Source organism: Tachypleus tridentatus, chromosome 9 (assembly GCF_004210375.1).
Source record: "Tachypleus tridentatus isolate NWPU-2018 chromosome 9, ASM421037v1, whole genome shotgun sequence".
Lineage (NCBI taxonomy): Eukaryota > Metazoa > Arthropoda > Merostomata > Xiphosura > Limulidae > Tachypleus > Tachypleus tridentatus.
The window spans coordinates 6777912-6803925 of NC_134833.1; the positions used below are offsets into that span (position 1 = coordinate 6777912).

General features: G+C 30.1%; 1 protein-coding gene across 1 annotated transcript in view; it reads left to right on the forward strand.

The window, feature by feature from the left end:
• The window catches only part of LOC143226981 (bromodomain adjacent to zinc finger domain protein 2B-like), a 166931-nt gene that overhangs the window by 118344 nt on the left and 22573 nt on the right, over positions 1–26014 (forward strand). The window contains 7 exon segments of the mRNA XM_076458530.1: positions 3474–3548; positions 10725–11961; positions 12946–13005; positions 17024–17752; positions 17754–18429; positions 20901–21059; positions 25554–25732. Of these exon segments, the coding sequence (XP_076314645.1) occupies positions 3474–3548; positions 10725–11961; positions 12946–13005; positions 17024–17752; positions 17754–18429; positions 20901–21059; positions 25554–25732 (3115 nt within the window).

Below are 26014 nucleotides of genomic sequence, written 5' to 3' on the forward strand. Positions count from 1 at the left end.
CATATTGTAAAAGTCTCTTGGTACATTCATATCCATGTTTGAAGAGTATCAGTCTACAGAAGTGTGTATCTGTTAGCACATGTATGCTTGTTGATCAATAGCTTTAGTCCTAAAGAACACTGTAATAAAGAGATGTTTTAAGAAAGTAAGCTATTTGTCATATTAGTAGTTACTATAGTAATTTAAAACTGTACTGATTTAATTTTGAGCATGTTTACAGCTCTAAAATTTGTAATGAAGGCAGATTATTTTTTTATGGTGGTTAAAAAAAGATTGAATGTTTTGTTGTTATTTTGATTGAATGTTTTGTTGTTATTTTGATTGAATGTTTTGTTGTTATTTTGATTGAATGTTTTGTTGTTATTTTGATTGAATGTTTTTGTTATTTTGATTGAATGTTTTTGTTCTTATTTTGATTGAATGTTTTTGTTGTTATTTTGATTGAATGTTTTTGTTGTTATTTTGATTGAATGTTTTTGTTGTTATTTTGATTGAATGTTTTGTTGTTATTTTGATTGAGTGTTTTTGTTATTTTGATTGAATGTTTTTGTTGTTATTTTGATTGAATGTTTTGTTGTTATTTTGATTGAATGTTTTTGTTGTTATTTTGAGTGAATGTTTTGTTGTTATTTTGAGTGAATGTTTTGTTGTTATTTTGAGTGAATGTTTTTGTTGTTATTTTGAGTGAATGTTTTTGTTGTTATTTTGATTGAATGTTTTGTTGTTATTTTGAGTGAATGTTTTTGTTGTTATTTTGATTGAATGTTTTGTTGTTATTTTGATTGAATGTTTTGTTGTTATTTTGATTGAATGTTTTTGTTGTTATTTTGATTGAATGTTTTTGTTATTTTGATTGAATGTTTTTGTTGTTATTTTGATTGAATGTTTTGTTGTTATTTCGATTGAATGTTTTTGTTGTTATTTCGATTGAATGTTTTTGTTGTTATTTCGATTGAATGTTTTTGTTGTTATTTCGATTGAATGTTTTTTGTTGTTATTCGATTGAATGTTTTTGTTGTTATTCGATTGAATGTTTTTTGTTGTTATTTTGACTGAATGTTTTTGTTGTTATTTTGATTGAATGTTTTTGTTGTTATTTTGATTGAATGTTTTGTTGTTATTTTGATTGAGTGTTTTTGTTATTTTGAGTGAATGTTTTTGTTGTTATTTTGAGTGAATGTTTTTGTTGTTATTTTGAGTGAATGTTTTTGTTGTTATTTTGATTGAATGTTTTGTTGTTATTTTGAGTGAATGTTTTTGTTGTTATTTTGATTGAATGTTTTGTTGTTATTTTGATTGAATGTTTTTGTTGTTATTTTGATTGAATGTTTTTGTTGTTATTTTGATTGAATGTTTTTGTTGTTATTTCGATTGAATGTTTTGTTGTTATTCGATTGAATGTTTTGTTGTTATTCGATTGAATGTTTTGTTGTTATTTCGATTGAATGTTTTTTTTGTTATTATTCGATTGAATGTTTTGTTGTTATTCGATTGAATGTTTTTTGTTGTTATTTCGATTGAATGTTTTGTTGTTATTTCGATTGAATGTTTTTGTTGTTATTTCGATTGAATGTTTTTGTTGTTATTTCGATTGAATGTTTTTGTTGTTATTTCGATTGAATGTTTTTGTTGTTATTTCGATTGAATGTTTTTGTTGTTATTTTGATTGAATGTTTTTGTTGTTATTTCGATTGAATGTTTTTGTTGTTATTTCGATTGAATGTTTTGTTGTTATTTCGATTGAATGTTTTTGTTGTTATTTCGATTGAATGTTTTGTTGTTATTTCGATTGAATGTTTTTGTTGTTATTTCGATTGAATGTTTTGTTGTTATTTTGATTGAATGTTTTGTTGTTATTTTGATTGAATGTTTTTGTTGTTATTTTGAGTGAATGTTTTTGTTGTTATTTTGATTGAATGTTTTTGTTGTTATTTTGATTGAATGTTTTTGTTGTTATTTTGAGTGAATGTTTTTGTTGTTATTTTGAGTGAATGTTTTTGTTGTTATTTCGATTGAATGTTTTTGTTGTTATTTCGATTGAATGTTTTTGTTGTTATTTCGATTGAATGTTTTTTGTTGTTATTTCGATTGAATGTTTTTTGTTGTTATTTCGATTGAATGTTTTGTTGTTATTTCGATTGAATGTTTTTTGTTGTTATTTCGATTGAATGTTTTGTTGTTATTTCGATTGAATGTTTTGTTGTTATTTCGATTGAATGTTTTTGTTGTTATTTCGATTGAATGTTTTGTTGTTATTTCGATTGAATGTTTTGTTGTTATTTCGATTGAATGTTTTTGTTGTTATTTCGATTGAATGTTTTTGTTGTTATTTCGATTGAATGTTTTTGTTGTTATTTCGATTGAATGTTTTTGTTGTTATTTCGATTGAATGTTTTTGTTGTTATTTCGATTGAATGTTTTTGTTGTTATTTCGATTGAATGTTTTTGTTGTTATTTCGATTGAATGTTTTTGTTGTTATTTCGATTGAATGTTTTTTGTTGTTATTCGATTGAATGTTTTTTTGTTGTTATTTCGATTGAATGTTTTTTGTTGTTATTTCGATTGAATGTTTTTGTTGTTATTTCGATTGAATGTTTTTGTTGTTATTTCGATTGAATGTTTTGTTGTTATTTCGATTGAATGTTTTTGTTGTTATTTTGATTGAATGTTTTGTTGTTATTTTGATTGAATGTTTTTGTTGTTATTTTGAGTGAATGTTTTTGTTGTTATTTTGATTGAATGTTTTTGTTGTTATTTTGATTGAATGTTTTTGTTGTTATTTTGAGTGAATGTTTTTGTTGTTATTTCGATTGAATGTTTTTGTTGTTATTTCGATTGAATGTTTTTGTTGTTATTTCGATTGAATGTTTTTGTTGTTATTTCGATTGAATGTTTTGTTGTTATTTGATTGAATGTTTTGTTGTTATTTCGATTGAATGTTTTTGTTGTTATTTCGATTGAATGTTTTGTTGTTATTTCGATTGAATGTTTTTGTTGTTATTTCGATTGAATGTTTTGTTGTTATTTTGATTGAATGTTTTGTTGTTATTTTGATTGAGTGTTTTTGTTATTTTGATTGAATGTTTTTGTTGTTATTTTGATTGAATGTTTTGTTGTTATTTTGAGTGAATGTTTTTGTTGTTATTTTGAGTGAATGTTTTTGTTGTTATTTTGATTGAATGTTTTGTTGTTATTTTGAGTGAATGTTTTTGTTGTTATTTTGATTGAATGTTTTGTTGTTATTTTGATTGAATGTTTTGTTGTTATTTTGATTGAATGTTTTTGTTATTTTGATTGAATGTTTTTGTTGTTATTTCGATTGAATGTTTTGTTGTTATTTCGATTGAATGTTTTTGTTGTTATTTCGATTGAATGTTTTTGTTGTTATTTTATCTTCCTTATTGATATTCTTGATAACAACAAAACTACTGTAATTATTTTCACCCACTGTTGTATTGAATTGTTTTTTCAGACAAATTGACTGTAACATTGAGACTGTAAATAATTTGCGACGAGACAAGTGGATCGTTGAAGCAAATCTAAGAAAGTAAGTGTCATATTTTTAGACATGGTTAATTAAACAATACTACTAATGGTGTCTTGATTTCCTAATTTGGGAAGAACTAGTTTCAGTTATTGTTCTGAAAGGAAGGATTAACTTCATCTCAACAGGCTCATTTATGTCACCTGACTTTGTCAACAAGGATGTACACACCATGACATTGAAAGTATTAAATGTATCTCCATGAAGTTTGACAAACTTTGGGAAACTTTAAATGTCTTTTTATCATAATTCTCAATTCAGTATATTTACAAACCAAAACTTTATCCTTAGTTATATGGTGCTAAGTGTTTCGGTATATAAACCAAAACTTTATCCGTAGTTATATGGTGTTAAGTGTTGCAGCTCACTATATAAACCAAAACTTTATTTGTAGTTATATGGTGCTAAGTGTTTCAGTTCAGTATATAAACCAAAACTTTATTTGTAGTTATATGGTGTTAAGTGTTTCAGTTCAGTATATAAACCAAAACTTTATTTGTAGTTGTATGGTGTTAAGTGTTACAGTTCAGTATATAAACCAATACTTTATTTGTAGTTATATGGTGTTAAGTGTTTCAGTTCAGTATATGAACCAAAACTTTATTCGTAGTTATATGGTGTTAAGTGTTTCAGTTCAGTATATAAACCAAAACTTTATTTGCAGTTATATGGTGTTAAGTGTTTCATGTGCAAAGTGATATTTCGTGTTAAGATTAAAAATATTTTTCCCAATCTGAAGATTTTCAAATTTTGTTGTTTTTGTGACCCCTAAAACTTCCTGAATAAATATCAAGTTTGTTTGTTATTTTCAGAAACTTTGTAATTTACCCAGTATATTCTGCACTAAAACTCTGTTTTAGAGTCAGTCACTTTGATTAATCATGTCACTACTGTGAAAGATTTGGAAATAATTCTTAATTACCTGTTTTTCTTCTGTAATTATTGAAAATTGTAACAGGAAACCACTGTTATTTGTCCTAAATAACATAAAGGTTGTAACAGTACACATCTATTTATAATTAACTTTATTGTTTTGTTGCCTTTTGAACTGGTTACAATTAATAATCTTCCCACAAAATTTGTAAAACACTTGGTGAATCAGTAGCTTGTGTTACTCTTAAGTTATATAAAAAAATATTTTATTATTTATTTTAACTAATTTATCCATAAGTAACCGAACAAGTTTTATATTTTAGTTTCTTTTATAATAGTAATGAAGAATATACGTGAAAATAAAAGTTACCTGGATATTGCTTTCTTTTTCTTTTGAATTTCAATGACATTTAACCCTGGTTCTTGCAATGAATAATATTTTATTTAATTAACCCTTTAGCTGTGGAGTTTTTCATTGAAAACGACAGCACAGTGTGGAATTTTTTTTTCCCAGAATTTTATTTTATTTTTACATATTTCATTTGTATTATGTAATATGTTCAGTATATAAAAGAAAATTGCATGTAAGTTTTTAATGTAGTCAGTATGGTTTGAACTAATGAATGAGCCAATCATATTAATGGAAATAAATTACCAACTAATCAAAATTTAGTAATCAATTGTTGCTTGAAAGAAATTAAAAGTGCACAATATGGGGTGTTCCATACTTGCTTGTCAGTTTACAGTTGCACAATATGGCACACTCCACTCCACACTGAAGTGGTTATGTAATGTACCAAACAACCCAGAATAATAACACACGAAGAGGAGACAGTATCCCATAGCTGTCCTACTTTTTCTGACTTTCTAACTGTGTGACAAGACCCATTGAGTATTCAGCTAAACTTGTTGATGTGTTTCCTGTGAGACTAAAGTTTGAACTGTGAAATAGACAGTTCTCTGTACAGAAAACAGTGTGATGTATTATGTCGTTTAGTAGATTAAAGCTTTGGCTTTATATTGATTATAAAATAATACTAAACATTAGAGAGATCTATTGGTGATTTCTGAAAGACAGTGTGACAGTTGGGAGTAGCAAGAGGGGTCGGATTTTCTATTTTATAGTCCTATAGCCAAATTAAAATGAAGGCTATAAATATTATGTTTTGTCTAGTGATAACATTATAATGGGTAATTTACCTTAAAGTTAATAATTACCAGATCAGGGGTGGTAAATACGTTATAGAAGAGGGAAGATTCAGAGAAAATATCACAATTCTTATGCTAGGATAAAGTTAATAGATTAGCTTTTAAAATTATATAGCTACATTTTGTTATCATGTTTATTCTTATACATTTATAATTAAATAGTTTTAATTATATCTTGAATGCAATGCTAAAGTTCTGTTACATGTACACTTTGTCAATGCTAAAGTTCTGTTACATGTACACTTTGTCCTACCTGATGTGAAAAGTTTGAAAAATGAGATGAAGTTGAAATCTTTATAGTTTTTAATGTGACGTATTTCAAATATAGAGAGACTAAACTTTATAGTTTTTAATGTGACGTATTTCAAATATAGAGACACTAAACTTTATAGTTTTTAATGTGACGTATTTCAAATATAGAGACACTAAACTTTATAGTTTTAATGTGACGTATTTCAAATATAGAGAGACTAAACTTTATAGTTTTTAATGTGACGTATTTCAAATATAGAGACACTAAACTTTATAGTTTTTAATGTGACGTATTTCAAATATAGAGACACTAAACTTTATAGTTTTAATGTATTTCAAATATAGAGACACTAAACTTTATAGTTTTTAATGTGACGTATTTCAAATATAGAGACACTAAACTTTATAGTTTTTAATGTGACATATTTCAAATATAGAGGCTAAACTTTATAGTTTTTAATGTGACGTATTTCAAGTATAGAGACACTAAACTTTATAGTTTTTAATGTGACGTATTTCAAGTATAGAGACACTAAACTTTATAGTTTTAATGTGACGTATTTCAAATATAGAGAGACTAAACTTTATAGTTTTAATGTGACGATTTCAAATATAGAGACACTAAACTTTATAGTTTTTAATGTGACGTATTTCAAATATAGAGACACTAAACTTTATAGTTTTAATGTGACGTATTTCAAATATAGAGACACTAAACTTTATAGTTTTTAATGTGACGTATTTCAAATATAGAGACACTAAACTTTATAGTTTTTAATGTGACGTATTTCAAATATAGAGAGACTAAACTTTATAGTTTTTAATGTGACGTATTTCAAATATAGAGACACTAAACTTTATAGTTTTTAATGTGATGTATTTCAAATATAGAGAGGCTAAACTTTATAGTTGTTAATGTGACGTATTTCAAATATAGAGAGGCTAAACTTTATAGTTTTTATTTAATGTGACGTATTTCAAATATAGAGAGGCTAAACTTTATAGTTTTTAATGTGACGTATTTCAAATAGAGAGACTAAACTTTTTCAGTATTCATATTGAGCTGTGAGCTGTTCTATCTCCATATTTGTTTGATTAATTCGGGAACTTCTTAGTTGTAAGAATACCTTAATATAAACGTCCTAACATTTGGTAAAAAGTAAAAGAGCTATCCTTACCAGAGCCTAATATCGCTTCTTTCTTTCCCCCTTGTTTCCATCTTCTGTCATTTCTAAAATAAGAGCTATCCTTACCATAGCCTAATGTCACTTCTTTCTTTCCACTTGTTTCCATCTTCTGTTAATTTCTAAAATAAGAGCTATCCTTACCATAGCCTAATGTCACTTCTTTCTTTCCCCTTGTTTCCATCTTCTGTCATTTCTAAAATAAGAGCTATCCTTACCATAGCCTAATGTCACTTCTTTCTTTCCCCTTGTTTCCATCTTCTGTCATTTCTAAAATAAGAGCTATCCTTACCATAGCCTAATGTCACTACTTTTATTCCCCCTTGTTTCCATCTTCTATCATTTCTAAAATAAGAGCTACCATTACCATAGCCTGTCACTTCTTTCTTTCCCCCTTGTTTCCATCTTTTATCATTTCTAAAATAAGAGCTATCCTTACCATAGCTTAATGTCACTTCTTTCTTTCCCCCTTGTTTCCATCTTTTGTCATTACTAAAATAAGAGCTATCCTTACCATAGCTTAATGTCACTTCTTTCTTTCCCCCTTGTTTCCATCTTCTGTCATTTCTAAAATAAGAGCTATCCTTACCATAGCCTAATGTCACTACTTTCTCTCCCCCTTGTTTCCACCTTTTATGATTTCAAAAATTAGTATCAGAATTATATGATTAAAATTCATATTGTTTTGAGATGTGTTTATTATTTTTACTGTGTTCTGTAGTTCACGAATTACTAACAAGTTTTAAATGTTGTAACCATGCTGACCTATGCTGAATAGAAGCTTCATCACCATTTGGTTTTCCAATAGGCAAAATATATTATGTACTTAGGGGATATTTAAAGTGATGATCTGTATTGTGATAAACATGTTTTAAATGAAGTAATTGGTTTGTTAATAAGTAAAACGATTAATAGTTGCAGACAGATCTGGTTCATCGTTATTGTAAAGACACTGTTAACAAGTTATGTAATTACACAGCTGTTATCATGTTAGCTGATTTATTGTAATGAGTAATACTTCAATAACAGTGTTTTCATGTCTGTAAATGTAGGTGTTTTCTTTAATAAACTGTGAATGAACGATTAATAGTTGCAGACAGATCTGGTTCATCGTTATTGTAAAGACACTGTTAACAAGTTATGTAATTACACAGCTGTTATCATGTTAGCTGATTTATTGTAATGAGTAATACTTCAATAACAGTGTTTTCATGTCTGTAAATGTAGGTGTTTTCTTTAATAAACTGTGAATGAACGATTAATAGTTGCAGACAGATCTGGTTCATCGTTATTGTAAAGACACTGTTAACAAGTTATGTAATTACACAGCTGTTATCATGTTAGCTGATTTATTGTAATGAGTAATACTTCAATAACAGTGTTTTCATGTCTGTAAATGTAGGTGTTTTCTTTAATAAACTGTGAATGAACGATTAATAGTTGCAGACAGATCTGGTTCATCGTTATTGTAAAGACACTGTTAACAAGTTATGTAATTACACAGCTGTTATCATGTTAGCTGATTTATTGTAATGAGTAATACTTCAATAACAGTGTTTTCATGTCTGTAAATGTAGGTGTTTTCTTTAATAAACTGTGAATGAACGATTAATAGTTGCAGACAGATCTGGTTCATCGTTATTGTAAAGACACTGTTAACAAGTTATGTAATTACACAGCTGTTATCATGTTAGCTGATTTATTGTAATGAGTAATACTTCAATAACAGTGTTTTCATGTCTGTAAATGTAGGTGTTTTCTTTAATAAACTGTGAATGAACGATTAATAGTTGCAGACAGATCTGGTTCATCGTTATTGTAAAGACACTGTTAACAAGTTATGTAATTACACAGCTGTTATCATGTTAGCTGATTTATTGTAATGAGTAATACTTCAATAACAGTGTTTTCATGTCTGTAAATGTAGGTGTTTTCTTTAATAAACTGTGAATGAACGATTAATAGTTGCAGACAGATCTGGTTCATCGTTATTGTAAAGACACTGTTAACAAGTTATGTAATTACACAGCTGTTATCATGTTAGCTGATTTATTGTAATGAGTAATACTTCAATAACAGTGTTTTCATGTCTGTTAATGTAGGTGTTTTCTTTAATAAACTGTGAATGAACGATTAATAGTTGCAGACAGATCTGGTTCATCGTTATTGTAAAGACACTGTTAACAAGTTATGTAATTACACAGCTGTTATCATGTTAGCTGATTTATTGTAATGAGTAATACTTCAATAACAGTGTTTTCATGTCTGTAAATGTAGGTGTTTTCTTTAATAAACTGTGAATGAACGATTAATAGTTGCAGACAGATCTGGTTCATCGTTATTGTAAAGACACTGTTAACAAGTTATGTAATTACACAGCTGTTATCATGTTAGCTGATTTATTGTAATGAGTAATACTTCAATAACAGTGTTTTCATGTCTGTAAATGTAGGTGTTTTCTTTAATAAACTGTGAATGAACGATTAATAGTTGCAGACAGATCTGGTTCATCGTTATTGTAAAGACACTGTTAACAAGTTATGTAATTACACAGCTGTTATCATGTTAGCTGATTTATTGTAATGAGTAATACTTCAATAACAGTGTTTTCATGTCTGTAAATGTAGGTGTTTTCTTTAATAAACTGTGAATGAACGATTAATAGTTGCAGACAGATCTGGTTCATCGTTATTGTAAAGACACTGTTAACAAGTTATGTAATTACACAGCTGTTATCATGTTAGCTGATTTATTGTAATGAGTAATACTTCAATAACAGTGTTTTCATGTCTGTAAATGTAGGTGTTTTCTTTAATAAACTGTGAATGAACGATTAATAGTTGCAGACAGATCTGGTTCATCGTTATTGTAAAGACACTGTTAACAAGTTATGTAATTACACAGCTGTTATCATGTTAGCTGATTTATTGTAATGAGTAATACTTCAATAACAGTGTTTTCATGTCTGTAAATGTAGGTGTTTTCTTTAATAAACTGTGAATGAACGATTAATAGTTGCAGACAGATCTGGTTCATCGTTATTGTAAAGACACTGTTAACAAGTTATGTAATTACACAGCTGTTATCATGTTAGCTGATTTATTGTAATGAGTAATACTTCAATAACAGTGTTTTCATGTCTGTAAATGTAGGTGTTTTCTTTAATAAACTGTGAATGAACGATTAATAGTTGCAGACAGATCTGGTTCATCGTTATTGTAAAGACACTGTTAACAAGTTATGTAATTACACAGCTGTTATCATGTTAGCTGATTTATTGTAATGAGTAATACTTCAATAACAGTGTTTTCATGTCTGTAAATGTAGGTGTTTTCTTTAATAAACTGTGAATGGTCATATCACAGCTTATCACTGTCTGTTGCAGGTTTTGTAATGTTCTATAGCAGGTTTTATTTTGATCTTCAACAAGTTGTATATCATTCTCTAATAGGTTCTGTTTTTAATTATTTCTGAGATCTAGCTGGTGTGAAACATGGCTTGTTTCATGTTGATTGTTTGTTGGCTTTTTGTTTTTTTTTTTTTTTGAATTTGGTATTTTTTGTAATGACAACAGTTATGAGTTTGGTGATTAATACTGAGATAAATTTTTTCAACTTTTTACCAAGACGTATTTATGTATATACCGTCAACTTGTTTTCAGGTTGCGAAACATCCAGCAAACAAGGGCACTAAAAAGTTTAGTACAAAGAAATAAAGAAAATTCTCAGACTGTTCTTGAAAATTCTCAAATGAACAATGTGAACAGAGAAGCAAGTAAGACTGACACAAGAATAACTATGAATGGAGGTACAAGTGTTGATAATAATATTACAGAGAACAAAGCTTGTAAGTCAGCTAAAGAAAATAAAGTGAGAGCTAAATATGAAGAAGAGGAAAATGATGTTGAAAGTGGTAATGAGAGTGATGTTACTCAAGCAACAAGCAGGATGTCTGATGGAGAGGTTAGTAATTTGTTTGTGTCAGGTAATGAGAGTGATGTTACTCAAGCAACAAACAGGATGTCTGATGGAGAGGTTAGTAATTTGTTTGTGTCAGGTAATGAGAGTGATGTTACTCTGCCAACAAGCAGGATGTCTGATGGAGAGGTTAGTAATTTGTTTGTGTCAGGTAATGAGAGTGATGTTACTCAAGCAACAAGCAGGATGTCTGATGGAGAGGTTAGTAATTTGTTTGTGTCAGGTAATGAGAGTGATGTTACTCAAGCAACAAACAGGATGTCTGATGGAGAGGTTAGTAATTTGTTTGTGTCAGGTAATGAGAGTGATGTTACTCAAGCAACAAGCAGGATGTCTGATGGAGAGGTTAGTAATTTGTTTGTGTCAGGTAATGAGAGTGATGCTACTCAAGCAACAAGCAGGATGTCTGATGGAGAGGTTAGTAATTTGTTTGTGTCAGGTAATGAGAGTGATGTTACTCAAGCAACAAACAGGATGTCTGATGGAGAGGTTAGTAATTTCTTTGTGTCAGGTAATGAAAGTGATGTTACTCAAGCAACAAGCAGGATGTCTGATGGAGAGGTTAGTAATTTGTTTGTGTCAGGTAGTGAGAATGATGTTACTCAAGCAACAAGCAAGATGTCTGATGGAGAGGTTAGTAATTTGTTTGTGTCAGGTAATGAGAGTGATGTTACTCAAGCAACAAGCAGGATGTCTGATGGAGAGGTTAGTAATTTGTTTGTGTCAGGTAGTGAGAATGATGTTACTCAAGCAACAAGCAGGATGTCTGATGGAGAGGTTAGTAATTTGTTTGTGTCAGGTAGTGAGAATGATGTTACTCAAGCAACAAGCAGGATGTCTGATGGAGAGGTTAGTAATTTGTTTGTGTCAGGTAATGAGAGTGATGTTACTCAAGCAACAAGCAGGATGTCTGATGGAGAGGTTAGTAATTTGTTTGTGTCAGGTAGTGAGAGTGATGTTACTCAAGCAACAAGCAGGATGTCTGATGGAGAGGTTAGTAATTTGTTTGTGTCAGGTAGTGAGAGTGATGTTACTCAAGCATCAAGCAGGATGTCTGATGGAGAGGTTAGTAATTTGTTTGTGTCAGGTTGTAACTGTAAGTGTAGGTTTGTACTTTGTACTAAAGTTTTATCATGGATAAGTACAGTTTGTGTTGTTTGATGAAGTCTCGTTAGAACAACTTGTGGAGATTATTTTACAACGTTGACATAATACATGGATTTACAAATTAAGTTAATAGATGCTAGTTATATCTGAAAGTAATATTAACTACAGAACGTACCTGATTAATGATTAATTCTAACATTATCACTTTAACTGTTCTTATGTATTGATTTATTACCTTATGATCATATTTGGGAAGTTGTTTTGTAGAATTGGTTTCAATAATTTATAAGTTACATTTTCACTTTTGATGTCTTTAGTTACCTTGCTTTTGATCAGTAGATAATAATTCACCAAGTATCAGTACATATAATTTCCTTCTTGCTAATGGAAGGAAAGTTTCCTGTTCATTTTTGTTTGTGGTATGTTAACTGTCTGTCTATAGAACTAATCAGGAGAACTTTGTCATCTTTCTAGATTGCTGTAAACAGTATGTAGAGTACTAAGTGGTAGACTTATGCCTAAATAATTTTGTTATCTGTATCATTTTGTTTGAATGGTGTTATGACCAGTAGCATTTGTTGAGAGTGTACTCACTTTAAATAATCAAGTTTATAGCTAGTGACTAAACTTGCAATGTTCATATTAAAAAGAAAGATTTTTTTATTTTTTGCTCATGAATACAGTTTTTGAAGTAAAGAGCTTAGTGTAATTAGATCTTACATGTTAAACAGAGAATGTTTGTATGTCCTACCAGGAACAGGATAGTTATATTTTTGTGTATTTTATAACCCTCGGCAGGATGAAGAACTTGGTTTCTCTAATGAAGAGTTAGAGAAGAAAATTGAAAAACTTTCAAAGGTGAACCATATTGAGTTTTTATTAGAAAATTATCACTTTTGTTTTTGGTAACTTTTTATAGAACTGTAAATAAATGGGACTAAAGGTTTTAATGATTTATTTCACAATTACAGGTTTCTTGAGAAAGTGTGTGTGCCTGTTTCTTCTCTCAGTTAATCATTACTGGATATGTAGAAAAAGAATTAAAATTTTAATGGAAAGCAAGGGTTGTTGGTTATTTATAGAATTAATATAACAAGTATCCAGAAGTATGTACTTTTTATTGGGGTATCAAAACCAGATACCCACAGATTAGTCAAGTAAGTTAGAGAAATCAGGTAGCAGTAATCCACGCCATCTAGGCACTATTTCTGCTGAAATTATCAGGTGGGTAGTAGACAAAAATGTTGTTTTATAAATGTTTGAATTGTTGTACTGGAAACATTAGCAATTTTTTAGCATATACGCAATTAATACATTGAAACCAGTACTTTGAATGGTTGGTTTCAGTAGGGTAGGGGGTGTACATTGATTGTAATCCTTGTCAGTCCCTGCTGTTAAGTAGTACCATACTTAAAATAACCCTACTTGTGATGACGTCATTGATAGAGAAGTTATTCAACTGTTTATTGTTTTGATTAACCTTTTTACAATAGGATCAGTATAATATACACCTGTTGATGTACATATTTACACTAACTTTTGATACAGTATACATACCTTCCCAGAATTTAGTAAGGATTGTAAATTTTTGTATACAAAAAATCATATTTTAATTAAATAACTGTACTAAAGATTTGTTTGTGAAAATAGTGTCTGTTTTGTTACTATTCTGAGTGTGAAGTGATTTCATTTGTGATTAAAAGCTATTCTTCATTATAAAAATCTCAGATATTATTTGTGTAATTTCTTGAACCTTCTAAATACATTTTAAACATTTGTTTTCAGTAGGACTTTAAATTTTGTTATGTTCTATACTCTAATTATGTAGGGTTTGTCACTTGACAAATTTTGTAACCACCATGAAAGTTGGGAAATAAATATAAATTGTTGTTTTTGTACTAGGATGACTACATATTATAACATGTAAATACAAATATTTAGTCTAAGTAACTTAAGTCTCATAACTATATATATTTATTATATTGACCTTCTAGTTGAGCCTAGACGTAGCTTGCATTGAGGGTGGTGTACGTACCCTATCAAATAAAATAAAACTGACCTGGTCTAGGCTCTGTTTTAGTGGACTAGTATTTTGTAATATACAATCACATTTAAATTATTATACATTATATATACATATATCATGATATATTACTGATGACAGATTAATATTTAAAAATAAGTTATTTTTCTTGAAATAGAGAACAATAGATTAAGAACTTAAGCAAACAGTTATCTCTTCTAGTTTTGACCTATGAACTTGGTTGCTGCTGGACATAGGTTGTTAAGCCTTTTAAAATTTCATATCTGAAGGATATCAAACAAAATGTTTTTTAAGGTTTCATGTATACAGTTGAATAACCAAACAATTATACATGGCTACACTGATACTATAAAATTCCACTGTAACTTATGAAGCTTAGTAATTAATGTGTATTTAGGTGTAAAAAGAGTATGAAACTTTAAGCAGGCTAAAAACAGAACCTGCCTTCAAATCTTGGTTCAAAAGGACATTTTGACCTTTTCACAGGTTAAAATAGTTGAGAAAACCACTAGCGTGACATTCTGAGCTGTCGGTTATTCACATGTCGTATATAGTAGTAAGAGTATATAAGGAACCATGTCTTAAAATGGAGAGTTGAACAGAGCCATTATTTTTTATTCAGTACATAAGCCATATCTCCAGAAAGTAAAAGATTTGAGGTTCTTATTTTATATTCTTACTTGTCAGTATTAATAATTTGAGTTACTACAGAACTATAGGCTTAGCGTTTTGACATCACAAACATCTAATTTTGATCAGTGCTGCATTCAACATACCACATGGCTCACAAAAATCCATATGTTGGTGGGTTCTTTAATATAAGAAATTAACTTGTATATAATATTAAAGTTTGAATTCTAATCTGCAATTTGATTCTAAACTTATTCACATAAATTCAAAAAATAGCAGTTCAAAAAACTTTTGAATGGAATTGAACAACTGCAGTGATGTGGCTTTTGACCAGTCACAGATTGTGAAAGGGTTAATCATTACTGGTTAACCCACCCATAAACTCCTAGTTGATGAGACCATGGAGAGAAAGGTCTTGTTGGCTGTTGTCTTACTTAATCATTACTGGTTAATCCATGAAACTGTAGTTAATGTGGTCATGGAGACAAGGTTCTTGTTGGCTGTTGTCTTACTTAATCATTACTGGTTAATCCATGAAACTGTAGTTGATGTGGTCATGGAGACAAGGTTCTTGTTGGCTGTTGTCTTACTTAATCATTACCGGTTAATCTATGATACCCTGGTTGATGAGGCCATTGAGACAAGGTTCTGGCTGTTGTCTTGGTTAATCATTACTGGTTAACCCATGAAACTATAGTTGATGTGGTCATGGAGACAAGATTCTTCTGGCTGTTGTCTCAGTAAATCATTACTGGTTAACCCATGAAACCCTAGTTTATGAGGTCTTGAAGAAAAGGTTTTTCAACTGTTTGCTGTTACTGGTTAGTCCATAATATTATAATTGATGAGGTCATGCCCTTGTTTTTTCAAATTTAAAGTACTTTTCATTTAGGGCACAGTTTGATGAATGGAATTTTGTAAGATGGTTTTCAAAGAGCAGAAACTGTGTTGATGAAACCATTTAGAATCGTTGCATTTACTAGTTACAAATTGTTTAATCTTGTGATATGTGTATATATATATTTTTTCAAAATAAAATGACAGAAAACAGTCTCAGGTCATATGAAAGTAGTAGTGTTTTTAATACATCCAAGTTATTGAGTTTTATTACTAGTCATCAGCTAAATGTCTTGATTAACAATGAAACATGTTTCTAAATACTTCATACTGATGAAGGCAACCATATTTCCTGTTCCATAAGTATTGAAAACAGTTTTTAAAACCTGCTGTGTGAGTATTGCTACAGAGTTTACTGTTATTGCTAGTATTTGTAGTGTTATAAACATACACCGTAAGAAACATTAATTTGTGATATAAATTGTTTTTATTGTTTTAAATAACAATTTGTGGTGGGTTTTCATATTAATCAGGTTATTTTGTTTAGATACTGAATATAGCAAAGTGTGAAAAAAGTACTTAGATTTTCTGTTTATATGTCTTTCCTAAAATCTCATATTTCATTATATAGAGTATATAAATAATCATTAGTGTTTTACAAAGATTCAGTCATGTTACAGGTTCCAAACAGTGCTTAGTTTTCCACATTAAATCTTTGAGCTGATGTAGTAAGTATATAAAGGAAATAAGTATGCTATAAACAATCTTAGGTTTAAGTTCATGCTTTCTTTAGTTAAAAAAATTGTATTTTTCTCTTGTTGGAAAAATATTCATGTAGGTTTTAGAAAATTTTAAATTTATTTTATAAAGCTCATGCAAGACAAATTAGAATTTAACTCTTGAGTTCTCCCCAAAAGAGATTATCCGCTGTATTAATGATTGTGTGATGTGGTTGACTATGTCGGTAGAGAAAGGTGTTTCCTTGTTATAAATACTCAACTGATGATTTTATAATAAAGATTACCTAAATCAAAATCATTTATAAACTAGACCAACATTTCGTAGTCCATTGTAAGAGGACAAGGCTTAGATCATGTACCTGATATTTAAGTTTATGGATAGTGAGAGGATGTTGGAAAGTCAAGTGAGAATTCATACTTACCATTGACAAAGAAAATATGGGTTTATGTTCTTAGTACATTAAGATTCTCAGAAACTTTGAAACTGGTTTCTTAACAAAGCTTGCTTGTTTTATAGGGTATGTTACTTGTGTATTCAGTGATTATAATTACAAGATCAGGAACTTGTCCTTGTTATACCAGTTTTAACACATTATTCAAATGTTATTTCAATTTTCTACTATAGCAACAAGCACAGTTTCACAGTAAATTGACCAAAGCAGCCCATACCATTCGAGGCACATGTTTCGGTGAGGACCGCTATGGACGTCTCTACTGGGTGACTCCATGTGCTGGAGGTATTTTTGTTGAAGGAATTGAGTCATCAGGGATGGAAAATGAAAATATATCAGAACAAGATAAAACACTAGTCACGAGTCTGGAAAAACTGGAGAATAAAGAAAAATCTGTTGTAGAGGAAAGTGACAAAATACCAGATAAGGATGTGATGGAACCACAAGAAGAGAAACATGTGACATGCACAAAATCAAACCTAAAAGAAATAAATAGTAACATGTCAGAGAAATGTAAACCAGAAGAAGGAAACAGTGTTAAGATTAGTGGAGAGACTGTACCTTGGGTTGAAGAAGAAAGTGAGTCTTTAGAACGAAAAGAAAACACCGTGAACACTAATGATAGTAAGGAAAAGGTGGAAAGTACAGCCAGTGAAAGAGAACAAACAAAAACTGATTCACCTTCACATTACTTTAATGTTAAGAAAGAATCGCCTACAAAACTGAAAAGTTCTTCTGATGTTTTGCCAGAACCAGGAACAGAAGATGATAAATCTGTTGAACCTGATGTTCCAAACACTTTGGCAAGTAGTGTTCCTAGTGTTGAACAGAACTGGTTGCTTCATTCTCCTTTCTTTGCTTCAGTCCTCGTGAGGTTCAATGCTCATGAATGGACCTTTATTACACGGCAGGGAATTAAAAGGTAGCTACTTGAATCTTCCTAAAATTGAACCTTCGGTTTCTAGTTCATCGTTTAATCCGCTGTTAGGGTTAACCCCCACCTTTCTTTCAGCAGAACAAATGCTCAAAACCTTGTCAGAGAAACAGAAACCCTGGTTTAGTGTTCTTCCTAGGATACCTTGTGATAGTACTTCAATAATTCAAGGATCCCCTTGTAAACATATTCCTTCCAAGAGCTCTCAAGAGACGCACAGTACTTTGTCAAATAGTTCCCATCCACCAACAACCTCACACAGCCAAAGCACTCCTACCAGTTCCATGGCTGGACATACTTCTACTGCTGCAGCTCTGGCTCTTGCTAACCTCCATCTGGGACTCTTGAATGGACTTCCACCACCTCTAATGCCAAATCCACTTCTTAATCCCTCCTTGATGAATTCTCTTTACACGACAACAGAGTCATCACGCCTGACGTCTACACCATATTCTCTATCTGCCTCTGTGATTCCTCCTTCTTTCTGCTCCACCCCATCTTCTGTTCCATCTCCATCCTCCACTCCTGGTCCTGTACCGTACGGGTCTTATTCCAACTGTTCTCTAGAAAACTCACTCCAAGCTCAGCAGAGTCTTCTGTCAGAAAAACTGAACCAGTATGCAACTCCTCGTGCAATACCAAAAGGTAAAGTTTATATTTATTGTCAGTTGGCTGTAACCTAAAGACACAGTGTACATGTTTTATGTGAAACACATCTAAAATAAGAGATGTATTTTTCATCAAAATTTTTTACGAGTATATATCCAGTATTGTTTAAAAGTATCGAAATAATTTTTATACATTAAGATTAAGGTGAATGAAATGAATATTTCTTGTAGATTACAAATGGGTTGTTAATACTGTTTCAGTGAAAATGGATATTTTATGAGTGATGAGAAATGCATTGTACACAAATGACTTTATTCAGTTGATGTTATGTATACACAAACCTGAATTGCTGAATTTCTTAATTATAGAAGATTAAAAATAATTAGTTTTTAGAATGTTTGTATAATATAAAGTATCTTGATTCTGTAAATCAGATGTAGTGATATGTATAATGTATTTAGTTAACCTATCTCTGTATAACTGAAATATAAAATAATTCACACAGTTTGTAGTAGTTCACTTATATAATTATTATAAACTGTCTCATATAATGTTGTGAAAGTTGAGGTGAATAAGTGCACTTCATAATGTTGTGAAAGTTGAGGTGATTCAGTGCACTTCGTAATGTTGTGAAAGTTGAGGTGATTCAGTGCACTTCGTAATGTTGTGAAAGTTGAGGTGATTCAGTGCACTTCATAATGTTGTGAAAGTTGAGGTGAATAAGTGCACTTCATAATGTTGTGAAAGTTGAGGTGATTCAGTGCACTTCATAATGTTGTGAAAGTTGAGGTGATTCAGTGCACTTCATAATGTTGTGAAAGTTGAGGTGATTCAGTGCACTTCATAATGTTGTGAAAGTTGAGGTGGTTCAGTGCACTTCATAATGTTGTGAAAGTTGAGGTGATTCAGTGCACTTCATAATATTGTGAAAGTTGAGGTGGTTCAGTGCACTTCATAATGTTGTGAAAGTTGAGGTGATTCAGTGCACTTCATAATGTTGTGAAAGTTGAGGTGATTCAGTGCACTTCATAATGTTGTGAAAGTTGAGGTGATTCAGTGCACTTCATAATGTTGTGAAAATTGAGGTGAATCAGTTCACTTCATAATGTTGTGAAAGTTGAGGTGAATCAGTTCACTTCATAATGTTGTGGAAGTTGAGGTGAATCAGTTCACTTCATAATGTTGTGAAAGTTGAGGTGAATCAGTTCACTTCATAATGTTGTGAAAGTTGAGGTGAATCAGTTCACTTCATAATGTTGTGGAAGTTGAGGTGATTCAGTGCACTTCATAATGTTGTGGAAGTTGAGGTGATTCAGTTCACTTCAGAGAATTTTGTAAATTAACATTTCAACAATTACTGTTATTATTCTTCATTTAGTGTAATAAATAAAACTGATACCTAAAAAAAACTAGTTTTGACCTGGACTTGGTTTCTTTGTCAAGTTGAAGTAATTTTCAGAATATGCAGAGGACAGCAGGTGTTAGTATTCTATTTAATAGTACAAGAAATAGTTGTTTTTTTTTTGAAGATTAGTTCTAGGCTCGAATATTTTTATTTTTATCTAGTATCAAGAAGCTGTATAAAAACAGTTTATTATACTGTAGAAAAAGACATTTAAGGTTTTTATCTGCCCTCTGCTTGTAGAAAAGGTCAGTTTGTCTGTCTGTAACACCACCATTTTTGACATGTAAGAAAACATTTTTTTTTGGTCAATATTCTATCGAAGGTGTTATTCTGGTGTTTAGAAGGTGCTAGCCTGGTGTTTAGAAGGTGTTATCCTGGTGTTAACGCACTCAGCTCACAATGTGGTGATCGTGAATTCAGATCCTCGTTGCCGAGGATACATGTCGTGTATGGTTGCTGTTTGAACTGGCCATACTAGTTTAAAAAGGCTTACAAAAAATATCAGCCAACTACCAAACTAGTTGAGATTAAGGGCTAAAAAAAAACAAACAAACCCAGCTGATCCCAGAACTAGTTGGGGTTAAGGTCATTATGGAGCAGAACATGAATTACAGATTTTAAACTGCAGTTAGGAATAGTTTGTAGAAATTTGCAAACTCTACTATGGTAATGGAATCAGTTATCTACTTTATATTATGGCAAAAGATGTGAAGAATTAATTTTAATAAACAAATTCTAGGTAGTTTAGAAGTAAAATTTTAAAATATTGGAATTAATTGGAATATTATAAATGAATTTTTGCATAAATAATGACATTAAGCTTACCCTAAAAAGAGGGGTAGTGGGTTGGTAGGTTCTATATTTCTTGGAAAAACATCTTAAACTTTATAATTTGTTTAACCTGACTGTAGATTGTGAAGGACACCAATAACCAGGCAGAACATACTTATTTTGTTGAAGCGGTGAAGTGTGTTTCTTCACACCCTTTGTTTTGAGTTTGAAATGTGCTTACACCATCGCCCAGTGTTGTATATCTCAGACATAACATTAGGATATGTTGTGTTAACTGTAGCGTGTGACAAAAATTCCTAATCTTTTGTAGAGTATCAGAAAGGGTGGTGGACGATAAATGACGTTGAACAGTTAAAGTCGTTCCTGAATTCTCTTCATCCACGTGGTGTCAGAGAAAGACATCTTCAGAAACAACTTCAAAAACATTTTAATTATGTTTGCCATGCTTTTACTCAGGGTCAGCAGAAAGGTTAGATTTTATTGTCAAAATATCTTAGTGCTATAATAAGGTTGCTTAATATTCTTGATCAGGTTACATTAAAAATGTAAACCTTAGTGTTGGCTTACATCTGTTATTATGGACCAGATGTAATTCAGATGTCTTTTTACTGTCTAAAAATAAATGTTTATATTTTATTCAAACATAACACTATAAAAGTTCACATTTTCAAATGTTTAGTTTGGAAACTTAGAGAGAATGTATAGTAAATACTTGATAACAGTTTTAAACTGTAATACTTTAGAGACTTTATAATATGTAGTAAATACTTGATAACAGTTTTAAACTGTAACACTTTAGAGACTTTATAATATATAGTAAATACTTAACAGTTTTAAACTGTAATACTTTAGAGACTTTATAATATGTAATAAATACTTAATAACAGTTTTAAACTGTAATACTTTAGAGACTTTATAATGTATAGTAAATACTTAATAACAGTTTTAAACTGTAATACTTTAGAGACTTTATAATGTATAGTAAATACTTAATAACAGTTTTAAACTGTAATACTTTAGAGACTTTATAATATGTAGTAAATACTTAATAACAGTTTTAAACTGTAATACTTTAGAGACTTTATAATATGTAGTAAATACTTAATAACAGTTTTAAACTGTAATACTTTAGAGACTTTATAATATGTAGTAAATACTTGATAACAGTTTTAAACTGTAACACCTTAGATATTATAATATGTAATAAATACTTAATAACAGTTTTAAACTGTAATACTTTAGAGACTTTATAATGTATAGTAAATACTTAATAACAGTTTTAAACTGTAATACTTTAGAGACTTTATAATGTATAGTAAATACTTAATAACAGTTTTAAACTGTAATACTTTAGAGACTTTATAATATGTAGTAAATACTTAATAACAGTTTTAAACTGTAATACTTTAGAGACTTTATAATATGTAGTAAATACTTAATAACAGTTTTAAACTGTAATACTTTAGAGACTTTATAATATGTAGTAAATACTTGATAACAGTTTTAAACTGTAACACCTTAGATATTATAATATGTAATAAATACTTAATAACAGTTTTAAACTGTAATACTTTAGAGACTTTATAATGTATAGTAAATACTTAATAACAGTTTTAAACTGTAATACTTTAGAGACTTTATAATGTATAGTAAATACTTAATAACAGTTTTAAACTGTAATACTTTAGAGACTTTATAATATGTAGTAAATACTTAATAACAGTTTTAAACTGTAACTCTTTAGAGATTATAATATGTAATAAATACTTGATAACAATTTTAAACTGTAACTGTTTATAGATTATAACATGTAGTAAATACTTGATAACAATTTTAAACTGTAACTCTTTAGTTACAGATGTTAGAACAGTTAGATGTTATAATATATGTTCAGTAAACTATAACGTGTGTGTGTCAGATAACCTGGTTTTATGACATATATAACATATGTTCAGTAAACTATAATGTGTGTCAGATAATCTGGTTTTATTACATCTGTACCACATGTTCAGTAAACTATAATGTGTGTCAAATAATCTGGTTTTATTACATCTGTACCACATGTTCAGTAAACTATAATGTGTGTCAGATAATCTGGTTTTATTACATCTGTACCACATGTTCAGTAAACTATAATGTGTGTCAAATAATCTGGTTTTATTACATCTGTACCACATGTTCAGTAAACTATAATGTGTGTCAAATAATCTGGTTTTATTACATCTGTACCACATGTTCAGTAAACTATAATGTGTGTCAAATAATCTGGTTTTATTACATCTGTACCACATGTTCAGTAAACTACAGGGTGGCCCGTAAGTCCCTACCCATCCATATGTTATTATGTTATATTCAGTTACGCATGTATTATAAATTTGTTTCTTTATTCAGAGAAATATGGCCGATGTAAGTCCATTTATACTGGAAGATCGTATTGTGACATAATATCATGCAGCGAGAATGAGGGACAGCACACAGATACACTGGATACATAAAATATATGGATGGGTAGGGACTTATGAGCCACCCTGTATAATATGTGTCAGATAATCTGGCTTTATTACATGTGTACCACATGTTCAGTAAACTGTAATTTGTGTCAGATAATCTGGTTTTATTACATGTGTACCACATGTTCAGCAAACTGTAATGTGTGTAAGATAATCTGATTTTATTACAATGTAACACCTGTCCAGTAATCTGTAATGTGTGTGTGTGTCAGATAATCTGGTTTTATTACAATGTAACACATGTCCAGTAATCTGTAATGTGTGTGTGTCAGATAATCTGATTTTATTACAATGTAACACATGTCCAGTAATCTGTAATGTGTGTGTGTGTGTCAGATAATCTGGTTTTATTACAATGTAACACATGTCCAGTAATCTGTAATGTGTGTGTGTCAGATAATCTGATTTTATTACAATGTAACACGTCCAGTAATCTGTAATGTGTGTGTGTCAGATAATCTGGTTTTATTACAATGTAACACATGTCCAGTAATCTGTAATGTGTGTGTGTGTGTCAGATAATCTGGTTTCATTACAATGTAACACATGTCCAGTAATCTGTAATGTGTGTGTGTGTGTCAGATAATCTGGTTTCATTACAATGTAACACATGTCCAGTAATCTGTAATGTGTGTGTGTGTGTGTCAGATAATCTGATTTTATTACAATGTAACACATGTCCAGTAATCTGTAGTGTGTGTGTGTGTCAGATAATCTGGTTTTATTACAATGTAACACATGTCCAGTAATCTGTAATGTGTGTGTGTGTCAGATAATCTGGTTTTATTACAATGTAACACATGTCCAGTAATCTGTAATGTGTGTGTGTGTGTCAGATAATCTGGTTTTATTACAATGTAACACATGTCCAGTAATCTGTAATGTGTGTGTGTATGTCAGATAATCTGATTTTATTACAATGTAACACATGTCCAGTAATCTGTAGTGTGTGTGTGTGTCAGATAATCTGGTTTTATTACAATGTAACACATGTCCAGTAATCTGTAATGTGTGTGTGTCAGATAATCTGATTTTATTACAATGTAACACGTCCAGTAATCTGTAATGTGTGTGTGTCAGATAATCTGGTTTTATTACAATGTAACACATGTCCAGTAATCTGTAATGTGTGTGTGTGTGTGTGTCAGATAATCTGGTTTTATTACAATGTAACACATGTCCAGTAAACTATAATGTGTGTCAGATAATCTGGTTTTATTACATCTGTAACATACGGTATATATGTTCACTGTGTATCCAGTTGTGCATATTTAGTAAGGTTTCACATAATAACATTAAGGTTTAACATAATAACAGTAAGGTTTAACATAATAACAGTAAGGTTTCACATGATAGCAGTAAGGTTTGATATGAAAAAATTAAGGTTTAACATAATAACAGTAAGGTTTCACATGATAGCAGTAAGGTTTGATATGAAAAAATTAAGGTTTCACATGATAGCAGTAAGGTTTAACATAATAACAGTGAGGTTTAACATAATAACAGTGAGGTTTAACATAATAGCAGTGAGGTTTAACATAATAACAGTAAGGTTTAACATAATAACAGTAAGGTTTAACATTATAACAGTAAGGTTTAATATAATAACAGTAAGGTTTCACATAATAACAGTAAGGTTTGATATGAAAACAGTAAGGTTTAACGTAATAACAGTAAGGTTTAACGTAATAACATTAAGGTTTCACATAATAACATTAAGGTTTCACATAATAATATTAAGGTTTCACATAACAGTAAGGTTTAATATCATAACAGTAAGGTTTAACATAATAACAGTAAGGTTTAATATAATAACATTAAGGTTTCACGTAATAACATTAAGGTTTCACATAACAGTAAGGTTTAATATCATAACAGTAAGGTTTGATATCATAACAGTAAGGTTTAACGTAATAACAGTAAGGTTTGATATCATAACAGTAAGGTTTGATATCATAACAGTAAGGTTTGATATCATAACAGTAAGGTTTGATATCATAACAGTAAGGTTTAACATAATAACAGTAAGGTTTAACGTAATAACAGTAAGGTTTGATATCATAACAGTAAGGTTTGATATCATAACAGTAAGGTTTAACATAATAACAGTAAGGTTTAACATAATAACAGTAAGGTTTAATGTAATAGCAGTAAGGTTTGATACAAAAACATTAAGGTTTAACATAATAACAGTAAGGTTTGATATGAAAACATTAAGGTTTAACACAATAACAGTAAGGTTTAACATGAAAACAGTAAGTTTTTAATATGATAATAGTAAGGTTGTGAAAATTGTCTTGGATTGTCAGTTTGTTTAGGGCAGCTTTTAAACTGTTATGGATTTTATTGCTAAACATTTAAGAAATAGAGGATGTGATAATCTTCTACAATAAACTATAAATAATATTATTTTTTACTGCTACCATTTTTTTCTGATCTTTTTATTGCTTCAGCTGCAGATTTAGAAATAAGCGATACGGATAGAGAAAGTTGTACAAAGTCAGGTGGTGCTCCAGATAGTGACAAGGAAGACCAGTGGTCACCAGAAGTTTCACTACGTGTAGACTTGGCTATCTTAGAACATGTAGAAGATATGGAAGAAAAAGTTGCACGAGCTAGTATGCAAATGAAGGTGAGTTTACTTACAGTATCATGAGCTACAGGTAACTTGTCTTTTAAATTACAGTACTTACAGTATCATGAGCTACAGGTAACTTGTCTTTTAAATTACAGTACTTACACTATCATGAGCTACAGGTAACTTGTCTTTTAAATTACACTACTTACAGTATCATGAGCTACAGGTAACTTGTCTTTTAAATTACAGTACTTACATTATCATGAGCTACAGGTAACTTGTCTTTTAAATTACAGTACTTACAGTATCATGAGCTACAGGTAACTTGTCTTTTAA